The sequence below is a fragment of the Chlorocebus sabaeus genome, chromosome 8 (genome assembly GCF_047675955.1).
Source record: "Chlorocebus sabaeus isolate Y175 chromosome 8, mChlSab1.0.hap1, whole genome shotgun sequence".
Taxonomy (NCBI): Eukaryota; Metazoa; Chordata; class Mammalia; order Primates; family Cercopithecidae; genus Chlorocebus; species Chlorocebus sabaeus.
The window spans coordinates 817,102-833,615 of NC_132911.1; the positions used below are offsets into that span (position 1 = coordinate 817,102).

At 48.0% G+C, this 16,514-nt stretch overlaps 1 protein-coding gene across 1 annotated transcript; it reads left to right on the forward strand.

Moving 5' to 3' along the window:
* Positions 1–5,075: 5,075 nt before the first annotated feature.
* LOC140712160 (ATP-dependent 6-phosphofructokinase, platelet type-like) lies at positions 5,076–7,415 on the forward strand. The gene is made up of 3 exons (XM_073017900.1): positions 5,076–5,185; positions 6,325–6,427; positions 7,058–7,415. The coding sequence occupies exons 1-3, from the start codon at positions 5,143–5,145 to the stop codon at positions 7,257–7,259; spliced, it is 348 nt and encodes a 115-aa protein (XP_072874001.1). The 5' UTR covers positions 5,076–5,142; the 3' UTR covers positions 7,260–7,415.
* Positions 7,416–16,514: the final 9,099 nt, after the last annotated feature.

The following is a 16,514-nucleotide window of genomic DNA, read 5'->3' on the forward strand; positions in this document are numbered from 1 at the left end:
GATGGGTCTCCAGTCTGTGTGAACAGATTGGAGGGTGCCGGGATGGGAGCTGAGGCCCAGGCAGAGGTTTTGCAGAGTCCCAGGAGAGGGCGCTGCAGCCCGGACTCGTGTGGGGGTGGGAAGGTGGCCGATGCATTTCTCTGCTGCTTTTCTCCCCACTGAGCTTGGGTCCTCGTGGAGGGCGGATGGCAGACATTTCACTTGGGGACCTGATGCCTATGCATCCGAAAGACTCCCCAGGCACCTGGGTCTAAGAACCACCGTCTGCCTTTGAGTAGAGTTTCTATAAACGTAACATTCACCTGATGAACGGAAGATGGCCACAGATCTAAAATCACAGGGAGCTTTAATGGAAGAAAATAGAAGATCACAGCTGTTCCCATGGACTAAGCTGGTAGGTGAGAGCCCCCTAACTTCTCAGCTCACACCTAACGGTGTCCGTGTCTGGTGAAAGCTGCTTCAGCAGGGACAGAGAGCAGCGTGGAGTGAGCTGGCTTGTGGGGTCGTCTTTTCAGTCTCCTTTTATGAGTCCTGGGAGAAGGGAGCGGCAGATGGCCAGGCCCCCACCACAGGTCATTGAGGTCATCTCCAGGTGGCTGCCACGGTGGGGTGGGGGGGTTGGGGGCATGTTCACACCCACTCCAAGGGCACATCCCGGCTGCTGCACACCCTTCACCTCTGCGATGCTGGGACCGCATGCTCAGGCGCGGTGGGGGCCCTTGCTGCACTTACTCGTCGGGGAGCTCTGGGATGGTGGGTGCACCCTGGCCCTGGGCTGGAGTGACTGATCTCTGTGACCAGACCTGCGACCACATCAAGCAGTCCGCCAGCGGAACCAAGCGGCGCGTGTTCATCAAGTCCATGGGCGGCTACCGTGGCTACCTGGCCAACATGGGGGGCTCACGGCCGGAGCCGATGCCGCATACATTTTTGAAGAGCCCTTCGACATCAGGGATCTGCAGGTATGTGACGGGGGCTGGCCTAGGGGGACCGTCCCCTTTGGATCCACTCGGTGCTGTGGAGTGAAACATCGTATCTAGGGTGGTTTGCTTTTCGAGGGGGCATGGAGACAGGTACTACAGAACACGCCATGCTTGATGCCCTTCGCATTGCCCAGATGCCTCTCCCATGTGTCAGGTGAAGGCGGATGTGCCTGGTTGAGGACACCTTCTAGTCTCTTGTGTGAAACATGAGCTTGTTTTTTTGATGTAGTCTGTTGTGTAGTTAATGTTTTCTCACTTCTGTCACAAACGATTTGAGCGCCTCCGCTAACAATCACCACCCACGTCTGCAACTGGCTCTGAAGCTTGCTGCAGCTTCTTTTAAATCTTGAGGCCTCTGATGCTGTGTCTGCCTCTAAACTGACACACACACGGCCGTGGTTTTTTGGCATCTGTGGCTCTTTTAGGGAAGAGTGTCACCGAGCCCGGGGTCTGCCCCTGCTTGGATGGCACAGCAGAATCCAGGCCTGGACCCTGCAGTGTTCAGTTACTAAACTCCATGCAGGATGACAGGCCTTGGCAGATAAAATGCAACTTGAACAATTGTCTTTAGTTAGTTATATAAATAAATATATAATGTTATATATTGCTCTGCAACCCAGGTTGGAATGCAGTGGCATGATCCCGGCTCGCTACAACCTCCGATTCCCAGGTTCCAACAATTCTCCTGCCTCAGACTCCTGAGTAGTTGGGATTACAGGCACGTGCCACCATGCCCAGATAAGTTTTGTATTTTTAATAGAGATGGGGTTTCACCTTGTTGGTCAGGCTGGTCTCGAACTCCTGACCTCGTGATCTGCCCATCTTGGCCTTCCAAAGTGCTGGGATTACAGGCGTGAGCCACTGTACCCGGCACCATTGTCTTTTAAAAGGTTAGGATGTTACTTGTTTCTGGGCCAAGTAGATCAAGTAAAAAGGGCCTTGGCGTTGTCACTAATTATGTGACATGTGAATCACGAATTTCTTCACTATGTCAAATTAAATACTTGTGGAGTCATTCACTTCATCATGATGTTTCTGTCAGCGGTGGGTCCCATAAGATGATATTGGAGCTGCCCCAAACAGGTGCACTGTTATTTATCTTTTATAAAAGATTATATATATTAAAAAACATATGTTATATACATATATATATATTTTTAACTGTGCTTTTCTACATCTAGACATGTTTAGATACACAATTGCCTGCAGTATTCAACAGTCTCAGACATTTAGGTTTGTAGTCAGGAACAACAGATATGTGGCAGGCCCTGCCTCCTGGGTTTGTGAGAGTTCACTGTAGGATGTTTGCACAAGGCTCAAGTCACCTAGCAATGCATTTCTCAGAACATATCCCCCTGTTATGTGACTCATGACCGTATTTCAGAAATCTGTCCAAAGATCCTGCCTCACCAGCATTCAACCTGGCAAGAGCTTCAGAAGAGAAATTATGATTTTTTGTTGTTGTTGTTGAGATGGACGCTTGCTCTGTCACCCAGGCTGGAGTGCAGTGGCACAATCTCAGCTCACTGCAACTTCAGCCTCCTGGCTTCAAGTGATTCTCCTGCCTCAGCCTCGCAAGTAGGTGGGACTACAGCACCTGCCACCATGCCCGGATAATTTTTGTATTTTTAGTAGAGACGGGGTTTCACCATGTTGGCCAGGCTGGTCTCAAACTCTTGACCTCAGGCAATCTACTCGCCTTGGCCTCCTAAAGAGCTGGGATTACAGGCGTGAGCGACTGCGCCCAGGCTCCTACTTTGTGAAATTCTGTCACCGTGCCCAGTGACAGATTGATTAGATGTAAAAATCTCCATTTTCTTAGGATGAGTCATTAGAGAATTACCTCCCTCTTGTAATCCTCCCAAGATGATCTGATATAGGATGTTACCCTTTTCTAAGACAATCTGTTCCTTAAGAAATCTGTGTGTCGATGAGAGTTTACAAAATTCTCTGATCAGAGACTGTTCATCAGGCCGTCATAGGAGATTCCATTGAAAGGCCACAGGTCGCTCTTTTCCTCTGAGAGCGCCGAGAGAACATCGTCATGAAAATAAGGAGCAATAGAGCCATGAATGAGCACTAGGCCAGTCACGGAATTATCATCTTCAGAGGGACCCTGTTGATTCCGGAAGGCGTTTCTAGTGGCCGCTGTGAGGGCTGCTCACATCAGTGCCCTGTGCTCAGCATTCATTGCTGCAGACGTGCTCTCGCCGCCTGGGGAGGCTCCCCGAGACCCAAGCTGTGAGAGCTTGCAGCCTCCTTGGCCACGCTCACCACCACGTGTGGTTGGCACTTCCCGCCCTGCAGGACCTGGCACACAGTAGGTGCTTAGCAGAAGTTTATTGTCTGATTAACAAAATGCTCTTTTCCAGTCCAATGTGGAGCGCTTGATGCAGAAAATGAAGACTACCATCCAGAGGGGCCTTGTGCTCAGGTGAGTGAGAGACCAGGGCTGATCTTATGGTCACCGTAACACTGCGGTTCTTAGATTCTGCTCTGTGACTTTGGGTTGGATGAGTGGTAATTTCTTTGCCGCTGGAGTGCACTATACGCTGAGCAGTTGCAGAACAGAGTCGTGGTGTGTTGCTCTACAGACTTGCCCGCATTTAGACAACTAAAATTTTTGCTTTATAGTCTTACTCTTTTAGATATCTTAAAATCATTTCTCTAATTAGCACCTGATGTTTATGAAGGAAGAAGGAAATAGTCATCCCTCTTAGCCTCAGGGAATGTGTCCCAAGTCTCCAGTGGGTGCCTGAACCTGGGGATAGTACCCGCCCCCTGTATACATGAGGGGGTGGGTACTGATAACCATCTGATAACCAAGGCGGCTACTGAGTGACTCAGGGACAGGAGGCACAGACAGCATGGAGACTTAGGGCACAGGGATGATTTGCATTCTGGGTGGGACAGAGCAACACAGCACGAGATTTCATCACTCCCTGTTAGCTGGGCTTAGGTGAAATCGACATCCTGTGTCAGTTTGTTGTGTCACATTATGTGTCGCGTGTGTCACTATACAACAGAACGATCTGCAGTATATGCATACACCCAGTTAGCTGGGAGACTTTTTTTTTTTTTTTTTGAGACAGAGTCTTGCTCTGTTACCCAGGCTGGAGTGCAGTGGCGCAATCTTGGCTCACTGCAACCTCCACCTCTTCCAGGTTCAAGAGATTGTCCTGCCTCAGCCTTCTGAGTAGATGGGAGTACAGGTGTCCACCACCATGCACAACTAATTTTTGTATTTTCAGTAGAGATGGAGTTTCACTGCGTTGGCCAGGCTGGTCTCAAACTCCTGACCTCAGGTGATTCGCCCACCTCAGCCTCCCAAAGTGGTGGGATTACAGGCGTGATCCCCACCATGCCCAGCCAAAACATCTAAACTTTTAAGTCATGCCAAACATCACCAGCTTTAGGATTCTTTTGTTGGTGAGGTTTGAGTAATGGGGATTTTAAGGGAACTGTCAGCTTTCATGAAAACAGTGACAACCCCACTACTTGGAAATGCTTATTCAAATTAAACACTTCATCGAGTTAAAAACTGGAGCTTCCTAAGATTTAAAATTGATTATCAGACATGTAATATACTTGACACTCACCCCAAATCAGAATGACCTGGAATGAGCTGCATGCAGGCACACGCATGTCATGAGCTAAGCCTGGGACACAGCGGTCCAGCATTCCTAACTCACACACACTCCTTCCTCACCACCTCCTATTCTTTATACTTTTAAACCAGAGCCCGTGAATTTATTCCAGAGAGCTGATGAATCCCCTGAAATGATGATGAAATAGGAGGCGTATGTGTGATTTTGTTAAAGAATCCACAACGGTTATCAGATTCTTAAAGCTGCGACCCATCCCCACCCCAGATGAGTTTATGAAATCCTGATTGAAGATTTTAAAATATTGGAGATTGTTAGTTGACTCATTCCATTTATTAAAATCCTCTTCTTACTGGGCAGGGGGAACACTTGACACTTTTGCTTAACAGGCTGAGTTCAGGCTACAGGAAACAGAGATTGTGTTTTTTTCTGTTCCAGCTATCCATAAAGACCTAGAAATAAAAACGTGAATTCTGTGAAATAGAAATCGTCATTTTTGTGGGGCACCCTCTCCATTTGATAGAAACTTTGGAACCAAAATCTCTGCCAGAGCTATGGAGTGGATCACTGCAAAACTCAAGGAGGCCTGGGGCAGAGGTAAGGGGTCCGCGGAGGGAGGCCGTCTGCCTTGGTGAAAATGCTGTCCTATCGGGGAGAAGTAGGGTATACTGGTTCCTTCTTCAGTCCAGTACTGAGCTGCGTGTGATGTTCTAACTCCTGCTGGTCTCTGAGCGTTGCTATTTAATCAACCTTGGAATCCTGGGATAAGGTCAGCTTGGGCGTGGGTAACATGTTCTCTTTTATCACTGCTAGATTCAACCTGAAGTTCTTTTGTGCAGGCCTTTTGCTCTGGAGATCTTGAGCATCAGCCCGCAGTTTCCCTCACAGTTTAAGTGGGGCCTTCTATTTTTTGGATGTATGTTAGGACAACCTCCTTGCAACTCCATCTGTCAGAACTTCCAGTTTTGAGGAAGATTTGGCTGCTGAATGAATTGTTCATGTTTGTAGAACTATGCATGTTTTTCCTTAAATCAGTTTTGTAAGTTACATATTCTAACAAATCTTTAGATAAACTGAAAATTTTTTAAAAACATGACATTTTGTATAATACAATTGTTAGTTGTTCCAATGTGGCTGGTCCCCACTCATTCCTGAGTGGCTGTTTGTGCCAGCATCTTTCTTGCCCCCACCCCCCTCAGCTTTCTTCAGTCATACCAGGTGTGTGCTTTTTTAGGGCAAACCATTATCACTGCCAATGTGCAACGTAGAAGAATGACAGTCTACAAAAAACAGTGATGTGAACAGTTTCAATTGGTTTGTCTTTTTGAAGAACTGACTGATTCGTTCTACATCGATTTTCTTTTGCTAATTTAGCTATGGATGTTTCTCACGCCTCTGTGTGTGTATTCGTGGGCATCAATTTCTTAAGGTAATTTCCCTATTCCACTATTTAGTGAAAAATTCTCTCCACTGAGAGGAAAAACAAAAGTTGCGTTCCAGGAAGCCATCAGGGCGATCCCACAAGAGCAGAGCTGCCCAGGCCAGGCGCTGGCCACACTGTGCAGTTGTTCTCAGCTGTTCTCGGCCGTTCTTGGCCATTCTCAGCCTCCCCCAGGCTTCCAGGCCAGGTTCAGGATGGTTGCCAGGAATCTCACTTCTCATCTCGCCCCATGATTCTGCTCTCCCACCTGCCCATGTGACAGGGTGTTGTTAATCTTTTTAAAAATCTTTTATAGGAAAAAAATTTACCACCGATGATTCCGTTTGTGTGCTGGGAATAAGCAAAAGAAACCTTATTTTTCAACCTGTGGCAGAGCTGAAGAAGCAAACGGATTTTGAGTAAGTTGGGGTCTTATTGCCTTAGCAAACCCAGCCAACGTGAGTACAGGACAGGAGAATGGCCATTGCTGTTGCTTTCAGCAACTCATTCAGGGGTTTGAGGAACTAGATTTTCTGAAGCTCAGTTAAAAAATACTAGGTCTTGGCCAGGCATGGCGGCTCACACCTATAATCCCAGCACTTTGGGAGGCCTAAGTGGGTGGATCACAAGGTCAAGAGATCAAGACCAGCCTGGCCCACATGGTGAAACCCCATCTCTACTAAAAATACAAAAATTAGCCAGGTGTGGTGGTGTACACCTGTAGTCCCAGCTACTCAGGAGGCTGAGACAGGAGAAATCGCCTGAACCTGGGAGGCAGAGGTTGCAGTGAGCTGAGACTGCACCTCTGCTCTCCAGCCTGGGGACAGAGCCAGACTCTGTCTCAAAAGAACAACAATAAGAAACCACCACTAGGTCTTTGGGAAGAATTTTTAGAAATATAAAAGCAATGGTTTCATTTGACCCTGAAATTGGCTTTATTATCTAGTTGATTCAGCCAACCCTACAAACCCTGTGTTTCTGGCAAGATGGCTCACTGTGCTGGCCGTGGCATCTCACAGCCTCACTGCTGTCCCCCCATCCCTCCACAGGCACAGGATTCCCAAAGAACAGTGGTGGCTCAAGCTGCGGCCCCTCATGAAGATCCTGGCCAAGTACATGGACAACTATGATGTGTCGGACTCAGGCCAGCTAGAGCACGTGCAGCCCAGCCCTGGAGCGTCTGACCCAGTCTTGCCTGCATGTACCTGCAACCTGGACTCACCGTGGACCATCTGTTTTTGTAACACTTAAGTTATTTATCAGCACTTTCTGAAAGTATTTATTGACATTAATACCTAACAAGCAAGCACCTGTCACCGACCGTGTGCCCCACCAGCTCCAGTGCGTGCTGTCTGGACTGTCTCATGCTTTCAGATGTGTGTATTAAACGTTTGCCTACAACTCCAACAGTCCTCCGTTTTAGTTTTTTAAGTAGGAGATTAAAACCTCAATCTATGGGTGGCTACTAATGGTTTTCTCAGCACTTTTGTGGGCAAAGATTATAAAAATATTTTTAGTAGGGATCACTGAACTATGCACAAGTCATAAAAGGAGAACAAAGCCAGTAGTTTACACAGGCCAAGGGGAATGCCATGTTTATTGCCATGTGTCAGTTTCCAACCACAGCAGCAGGCCAGGACCCTGGGCCTTGACCCCAGGCTCCTGCTCTCCTTAGAAAGTAAAAGAGAACACATGAATCTTACCTACTCGGCCTCTTGATTGCAATCCTAGCTGCATGTTAAAACCACCAAGGTGGGGGTTTGAAAAATCTGATAGCCAGTTTCTCGTCCAGTCCAAGCCACGGTCCTTGCTGGGACCTAATTTGGAATTCTCTGATGACTCTTGCCAGAGTAGACATGGGTGCTGGCGTGACGGCCCTGCTGCCCTCGTGGGCCCACCTCCTGTAGGGACAGCGTTTCTGCCTCTTAGCTCTAGGTTGCAGGAGACCACAGCTGTGCCTCAGAAATGGCGGTGGAGAGCTGTGTGGAGGGAGAGGAGACCCCAAAAACAAGCTGTTTGGGAAATCAGAGTCCAACGGCCAAGAAGAGCTGGCGTGGTGGCTCTCCTTTCTGGCTGTGTGAAGACGAAGCGAGCGCTTACTCACCCCAGCCCACCTGCTTCTCAGGACTGCTTCCATCCGGCCGCCCCGTTGAACTTCCGTCTGTTAGGAGGACGCTCCCACAGGGCCTCGGTGTAATCGAGTTTCATGAATCAGCACAGGCAGACACGGGACACCTTTGTGTACCTTTTCATTTTACTTCTGTTTTTTAGTAAAAGCCCTAAATGCTACTTAAGATAATGACTCAAGCAGAGGTTAAATCAGAGTTGCCCTTTATTTTTAGATTCTTAAATATTCTAGAACTAATGAGGTAAAACAAGCCTTTCAGTCAGTAGAAAGTGAAAATTCTACGTGGTGCATCTTTGGCATTTCGTGTATGACTATTTCAATGGACATCTTCCTGGTCGCTCTTAAGATTGACTTGCCAGTCAGTTGGCAACACTTTAAGAATGACATAATATTCTTGGAAAAGCAGTAGCATTTCTGACTTTTCATATTCAGCTCTAGAGGCCTATTGTCTCAGGGGCTCCTGCACAGTTGGGGGCACCAGGGCCGCTCACCTGATGATCCAGGATGGGTCCTTGGCGATTTTGGGATTCTCGGGTCTGAGTATGGCCAGGCCATGCGTGCTCTTCCCAGTGCCGAGGTACCTGAGAGGAAGGCAGGCGAGGTCAGTGAGGACTGGCTTCTACTTCAGTGCCGTTAAGGTCTCCAATCCCGGACGCTGTCTCCCCCACTCCCCGCTCCCCACTCACCTATCGCTCATGGCCAGGAGCTTCTTGTGGCTGATGGTGAAGAGCTGCTCCCTGTGGGCCTGCTTCATCTCATCCGAGAGGCCGTACAAGAAGTGGTCCATTCCTAGAAGACAAACCACAGGCACAGGGGGGCTGCCACCCAGGAGCTCGCACAGTGGGCTATGCCCTCGTGTCCCAGAGGGGACAGGTGCATCTCACTGTTACTTCACATATGTGTTTCAACCACAGGGTCATGTCTAACAGCCCAGAGATCACACCCTGACCTCCAGCTCCCACGAGCCACGCTGACTCTTACCAAGGCCTGCTTCTGCAGCGTGGATGCATTCAGGACCGCGTGAGGCTGATAATGCTGTGAGCAAAAGTGGCTCTACAGTGTAATATGGCCAGGCCTGGGCCGTGGTCACGTCATCCTTCCACACGAATGAGCCCAGTCACTGCCGTGGGTTGGCCCCACTGGGCCTCAGGTCAGTAAAACTGAAATGACAGGATGCACTCTTCTCGCCCAGATGTCAGGAAGCGTGTTTCCAAGGCCAATATTTAGGGTGTCAGATGTGGAAATCGTATCACAGGCAAGGACAGAGGCGCCAGAAGCTGGTGCTCCTGCCTGTGCATGAGGGAACTCGGAAAACAGCAATGTCATCTGCGAGGCTGTGGACTGAGATTCTCACTGTTACACTCACAATACCTTTGTATGAAGGAGCGACAGGATCATCTACGGTTGAGAAGACAAAGTTTGCCTTTGTCAATGTCTTGCTGCGTGAATTTTCCAGATTTTGCCCAGTAAACCTTCCCAAAAGATTGGAGTGTCTCTATTGTTTTTGGGTCCCTAGGAAACCCAGAGAAATAAATAGGCAAGCATTTTACCAAAGGACAAGTTTATGACAAACCTGTGACTTAACAGTTCACCATCTTCTATGGGTTAACAGCTCTATTTTACATCTGATCTAGTCCAAACAGCCCCCTGACAAATTGCTCAATTACTCTCAGTGGAAGTTTAAATCCGATCACATAAGACTTTCAACACGTTCTCCCTCTTAGACAGGGTCTGTCTGCATAAAGTCCTCCCCAGATGATTTAAATCCACCTCTCTGTGACATCAGGAGAGGAAAGATGTGGAGGGTGGGGGCAGGTCAAGATTACGAGGAAATTACAGAAGACTCACATGGAAAAATCAAGCAAACAAAGGTTTTCCTTTAATCTCCCTTAAGGACACACCCAGGGCAGTACAGGAATCAGTCTGAGGGGGCTGATCCAGACTTCCCTTTGTGTAAATGGAAAGAGCCCAGCCCTCCCTCCACCCTGACTCAGAGCTGCAGAGGGGTTGTGAGCTGCTTCCCCATCCTTGTCTAGAAGAGTGGCTTCCAGCACAGCAAATGGGAGAACTCAGCAGGGTGGCAACGGCTACCGACTTCTCTACCTACGTGCCTGCTTACCTACCTACCTACCTAATCTATCTCTGCATCCACGAGCCAGGCTCTCATTCGCCCAGGCTGGCGTGTGGTGGCACAATCTGCTGACTGCAGCTTCAACCTCCCTAGGCTCAAGGGATCCTCCCGCCTTAGCCTCCTGTAGCTAGGACCACAGGCACTTGCCGCCATGCCTGGCCAGCTCCTTCTTAAAAAGTGTCAGAATACAGGTTCTCTTGGGCAGCAAAGCCATACAAAATCAAGAATTTATTATTTTAGAATAACGGTGTTATGTTTATGAAAGCTAACAGTTGCATCCACATCAGGCACCTCCAAATGAAATGAGCTAAGAATGTTCTCAGGCTGTATCGCAGCCCCTCACCTGGGGCCTGTGTCCCAGGTCCCCCAGAGCAGGGTTGCAACCTCAGACAGCCGCTATGGATACTGTGTTTTTCTCCTATGCCTATGAAAAAGTCTATAGATTAGGTGCAGCAAGATATTAACAAAATACAACAATTATACTGTAATAAAAGTTATGCTAAGTAAAACAAGCGTTCTGTGAACAGAAGCTCTTGGACACCCACAGCGTATCTGATGACCTAGATGGCTACTGAGTGACCAACAGGCAGGTACCGTAGACAGTGTCAGCTTTCATCCCACTGCTTAGAAGAATGGTGTACAATTTAAAACTTTGGAAGTGTTTATATCTGGAATTCTCCATTTAATATTTTCAGACCAAGGGTGACTGGGTAATAAACCATGGAAGGCAAAACCATGGATGGAGGCACTACCGTGTTCTGCCAAAATATGCTGGCTTAAGCCAGGGTTTACTAAAGACAGAATGCTTCTCGTTTACGCTGCTGGCCCCAATCCTTGCACCAGAAAGGACATTGCTGGGTGTGGCTAAGTGCTCGAGAAGTGAAAAGCAGCACATAGAACAACTTTTGTCTAAAGTTCACTGCAGTAGAAGAAAATGACACTGATAATCATGAGTAGGAGACTAAAACACCGTGTGCGTCCCAATGTGTGAACTAGAGCAAAGCTCACCTGTAAGAGTAAAGGGTGAAAACCCCACTGTGGCTGAGTTTTGCGCCTCCACTGTAAGCGCCACCTTTTTCTCGAATTTCTATATGTAGGAATTTAGCAGTCATCAAACATGCAAGGATTTTAAGACTGAAATTAATGATTAAAAAATGCAAGTTTAAAACACCATGGCTGATAAAAAAGCATAGACAATGAAGTAATTATTGGATTAAGTGAAAATGAAAATAAAATCAAGTTGTACAATAATGCCACAAAAATTACGGTCCCATTTTTTTGTTCTTGTTTTTTAAGAGATGGGATCTTGCTCTGTCGCCAGGCTGGAGTGCATAAGGGCAATCACAGCTCACTGCAGCCTTGAACTCCTGTGCTCAAGGGATCCTCCCACCAGTCTCCTGAGTAGCTGGGCCTACAGATGCGTGCCACCACGCCTATTTTTACAATTTCTGTAGAGGCAGGGTCTAGTTCCGTTGCCCAGGCTGGTCTTAAACACCTGGCTTCAAGTGATCCTCCTGCCTTCAAAGTGCTGGGCTTACAGGCATGAGATTTTCTTTTTAATTAACAAAAACTAAAAAGCACAAGGAAGCACAATTTTCAAGCAGTTGTCTTGGATTACATGGTTGAAAGCAGTGGTGGTGGGGAGGGAATCTAACACTTCCAGCACCACACTGCTTAACTTGTTCCAATGCATATGTGGCATTTTTAAAATCTGGTGAAGTAGAAAGAGGTTATTTCTATTGTAAAGGCAAATGTGCAAATGAATATTTAAATGTCTCACATCAGGATACCAAAAAAAAAAGGAAACTGAAGTCAAACTCTTTGAGTTTTATAGGAATCCCTTAAGAAAACACACACTCTCCGATACATCACATTTCCAGGAACGGGCCTGATTTCATCTGCCTTCCACTGCGAATCGTGACATCACATTCTAGATGATTCCAGAACACATCCACCTCCGACAGAAGGCAGGGCAGACAATGATGGTAGCGTCTGCAGCAAAGACACAGGCTCCTTAAAGACGCCCGTGGCGAGATCAGCCCCGGGTCACCACTTCCACAGATGTGCCATTTCCCAAAGCAGATGAAGGGAGTCAAATAGGCCAGGTGGGAAATCAAGGAAGGAGTGGGCGTGTTCCCAGTGGCTGTGCTGGGAGAAGTCATGACCATCTCGTGTGGGCCCTCCAGGAGAAACCCAGTGCCACTTGGGTGGCTGGGGCGTCATCAGTTGGGACCAGCGAGGTCGGAGCCAGACCCTGGGGGACGGAGCCTCTACAAGCACCAGCAGGGAGGGCCTTCCATCCATCCATGCATCCTCCTCCTTGAGAAATTTCTGTTACTTGTATATTAAAAACACATGCTCACTGTTGAAAGATTATAAAATACAAAAAACAAGGAAAAAAAGATCTAGAATCCCCCTGGCCCAGGGGGAACCTCCACATTTTTAGCGTTTTCTGTCTGCATTTTCCTATTGGATGGTGGAAACAGACCACTCTTCTGCTGGCACAGCAGACAGATCTGTTTATCTCCTACAAATATGGAAATTAATGAACAAAACAGCTGACCACACACCTCTTTTCTACAGAAGAGCTCTTTCTGGGCCCCCACTGCAGCCCCATATTTCCTCCCACCTGGCTACACACCTCCCCATCTGTGGTCCTACTGTGACACACGTACACCCTGGAGGCCCGGCACCTTCTCCTATCAGGATAGACTGCCCAGGCCTAAGCCTGCCTTCCCCTCTCTACCACTCGGGTGGCTGGGGCACCATCAGTTGGGACCAGCGAGGTTGGAGCCAGACCCTGGGGGTCTCCTCCTTGGTTTAGTCCCTCATGGGGGTAGCTGCCTGGGACAAGGATACAGGAAGTGAATTTCCGGGATATAACATTTTTGCACAGATCTGTGTCATCCACACCCAACTGACAGGTCCCCAAAAGTGTATGACTGTGAGTCTGTCCTCCTGGTCTGGCCAGTTTCCACAGATGGGATGAACACAGCCGAGGGGCAGCCACACTTTGGAAGAAAGGGCTGGAGGGCCAGTTCGTAGGCTGCAAACTCCCTCGCCCCACGCCACTTTGGGAACAGGCCTGACCCTCACTCTCGGCCGTGGCTTTGGCCGCTCAACCCCGGGCCTCCTTCCCTGAGCTTCTGACTTGGTGGGGAGACAGGGGAGGCAAACTCCTCAGAGGGACTGTGAGGCAGCCTCCAGCCCTGCCATCTGCAGGGCTCTGCAGGACCACCTGGTTTCTCCCCACTGCCCTGTCCCTCTGTGGCCCCGGGTCAGGCACCCCCCACCCACCCACCCACAGTCTGGCTCATGAGGTTCTCCTGCAGCCCCCATGGCTGCCTGGGTCACCTCCCACTCTCCCTTGTGGCTTTGTGTCTTGATCTACCTTTGCTGCCGTTCCATGCATCTGTCCTCACGAAGGCTTAATCTACCATGTTTATCAGAAGTCTCAACCTAAATTCATTCAATTTCCACCTAGAGATGAGGGGAGTACATGGGGCATTTTGAAAGGAGTTTGTGGTTAGGGCCTTTGTTCATAAAGACTCTGCTGTTTAAAGAGGGCTGCTCGTAGACTCACAAAGCCCCAGGTCCAACACTCAGAGTCAGTGCAGACTCTTCCTGTGCTAAAACATGCCCTGTGAACTCGAACAGGCTTGACAAGTTGCTTCTGTAAGGCTCAGGCCTGAGAGATCCCGACCTCCACCCTCCTACCTGGCATGATCTGGGTCCGTGTAGGGGACAGTTCGGATGCATTCGCCCACATAATTCACCGGGAAGTGCATCAGGAAGTGAGTCTTCATCTGCCAGGGCTTGAAGGTGGGTTCCTGGGGGATAAGGTGCGGTCAAAGGTGGCTGTCCTATTTTTATTTTGGCCTTTTCTTAGTGTGTGTTTTCTGTAACTACTGCTGTGTAGAACTTCTATATGAGTTTTAGGTTGTGAATCTTGCCCACCCAGAGTTCCCCCACCCCAGAGAGCCTCCACTTCGGCCCCCCTGGGCTGGTCCTGCCTGTGCTCCGCTTGGTGTGAATGTTGAGTGTGATCGGTCCACAGGGCTGCTTGACCCTGCGTCTCCTTCCTTCTTGTTGCTGAGGCCAGTTCTGTTCTCTCTTTCTCCACCTGAACTGCACTTGAAGCCAAGATGAAGGATGAGAAGTGGTTGCTAAGAAGGACCCTCCTGCAGCAAATTCGCTGTGAGGAGGCTGCGCTGGCCCAGCCTGTCATTTCCTTCTCTAAGCTCATTCCAGAGGTCGGCAAGGGGCAGCCTGTCCCTGCCTGCTCTCGTGGCCTGCGAATCAAGAATGGATTTTACATTTCCAAATGATTGAACAAATAAAAAACTAACACTTCTGTGGGGAAAAGAAAGAGAGATCAGCCTGTTACTGTGTCTATATAGAAAGAACTAGACATAAGAGACTCCATTTTGTTCTGTATTTGAGATGCTGTTAATCTGTGACCCTACCCCCAACTTTGTCCTTGCAAGAGACACGTGCTGCGGCGACTCAAGGTTTAATGGATTTTGGGCTGTGCAGGATGTGTCTTTGTTAAATAAGTGCCTGAAGACAGCTTGCTGGTTAAAAGTCATCACCATTCCCTTAATTTCAACTGCCCAGGGACACGTACATGGCCAAAGGTCGCAGAGACCTCTGCCTAGAAAAGCTAGGTATTGTCCAAGGTTTCTCCCCATGTGATAGGCTGAAACAATGCTGCTAAAAGGTTTATGGAGATGTTTGCATATGCATCTCAAGGCACAGCATTTTCCTTTAAACTTATTCATGTCACAGAGATTTTTGTTCATATGTCTTACTGCTGATTTCCTCCCTACAATGATCCTATTGTCCTGCCACTCCCTTATCTTTAAGATGGTAAAGATAATTATCAATAAATACTAAGGGAACTCAGAGACCGGTGCCAGTGTGGGTCCTCTCTAAGCTGAGCGCCAGTCCCCTGGGCCCACTTTTTCTTTCTCTATACTTTGTCTCTGAGTCTCATTTCTTTTCTCAAGTCTCTTGTTCCACCTAACGAGAAACACCCACAGGTGTGGAGGGGCAGGCCACCCCTTCATCTGGTGCCCAACGTGGAAGCTTTTCTCTAAGGTGAAGGTACACCAGAGCGTGGTCATTGAGGACAAGTCGATGAGAGACTCCCGAGTACGTCTACAGTCAGCCTTGCGGTAAGCTTGTGCACTCGGAAGAACCTAGGGTAACAATGGGGCAAACTGAAAGTAAATATGCCTCTTATCACAGCTTTATTAAAATTCTCTTAAAAAGAGGGGAAGTTAAAGTCTCTACCAAAAATCTAATTATGCTATTTCAAACAATAGAACAGTTTTGTCCATGGTTTCCAGAACAGGGAACTTTAGATCTAAAAGACTGGGAAAAAATTGGCAAAGAATTAAAACAAGCAAGTAGGGAAAGTAAAATCATCCCACTTACAGTATGGAATGATTGAGTCATTATTAAAGTAGCTTTAGAACCATTGCAAACAGAAGAAGATAGCGTTCCAATTTCTGATGTCCCTAAAAGCTGTGCAGTAGATTGTGAAAAAGAGGCAGGGATAGAATCCTGGAAAGGAACGGAAAGTTCACACTGCAAATGTGTAGCAGAGCTGGTAATGGCTCGGTCAATGCAAAATGTTTATGTTAATCAATTACAGGAGGTAGTATATCCTGAAACGTTAAAATTAGAAGAAAAGAGTCCAGAATTAGCAGAGCCATCAGAATCTAAACCACGATGGCCAACTCCTCTTACAGCAGCTCAGATGCCTGTAACTTTGCAACCTCAAATGCAGGTTAAACAAGTACAAACTCCAAAAGAAGATCAAATAGAAAAAGATAGAGTCTCTGGCATGGCAATGCCAATCCAAATACAGTGTCCACAATACCAGCCGGTAGAAAATAAGTCCCAGCCGCCAGTAGTCTATCAATACTGGCTGCCAGCCGAGCTGCAGTATCGGCAGCCCCCAGAAAATCCATATGGACAACCAGGAACATTTCCACTGCCACAGGGCAGGGTGCCATATCCTCAGCCGCCCACCATGAGACTTAATCCTACAGCACTGCCTAGTACACAGGGTAGTGCAGTACATAAAATTATTGATGAGGCAAGAAAACAAGGAGATATTGAGGCGTGGCAATTCCCAGTAATATTAGAAGCAAGACCACCTGGAGAAGGGGTCCAAGAGGGAGAGCCTCCCATAGCTGAAGCCAGATATCAGTCTTTTTCTATAAAAATGCTAAAAGAA

Excerpts from the sequence above, each read along its gene's own strand:
- LOC140712160 (XM_073017900.1), top strand. The coding sequence starts at position 5,143 with ATGGAGTGGATCACTGCAAAACTCAAGGAGGCCTGGGGCAGAG. Across the intron at positions 5,186-6,324 it reads CAAGGAGGCCTGGGGCAGAG|GAAAAAAATTTACCACCGAT; the intron begins GTAAGGGGTCCG and ends AATCTTTTATAG. Across the intron at positions 6,428-7,057 it reads AAGAAGCAAACGGATTTTGA|GCACAGGATTCCCAAAGAAC; the intron begins GTAAGTTGGGGT and ends ATCCCTCCACAG.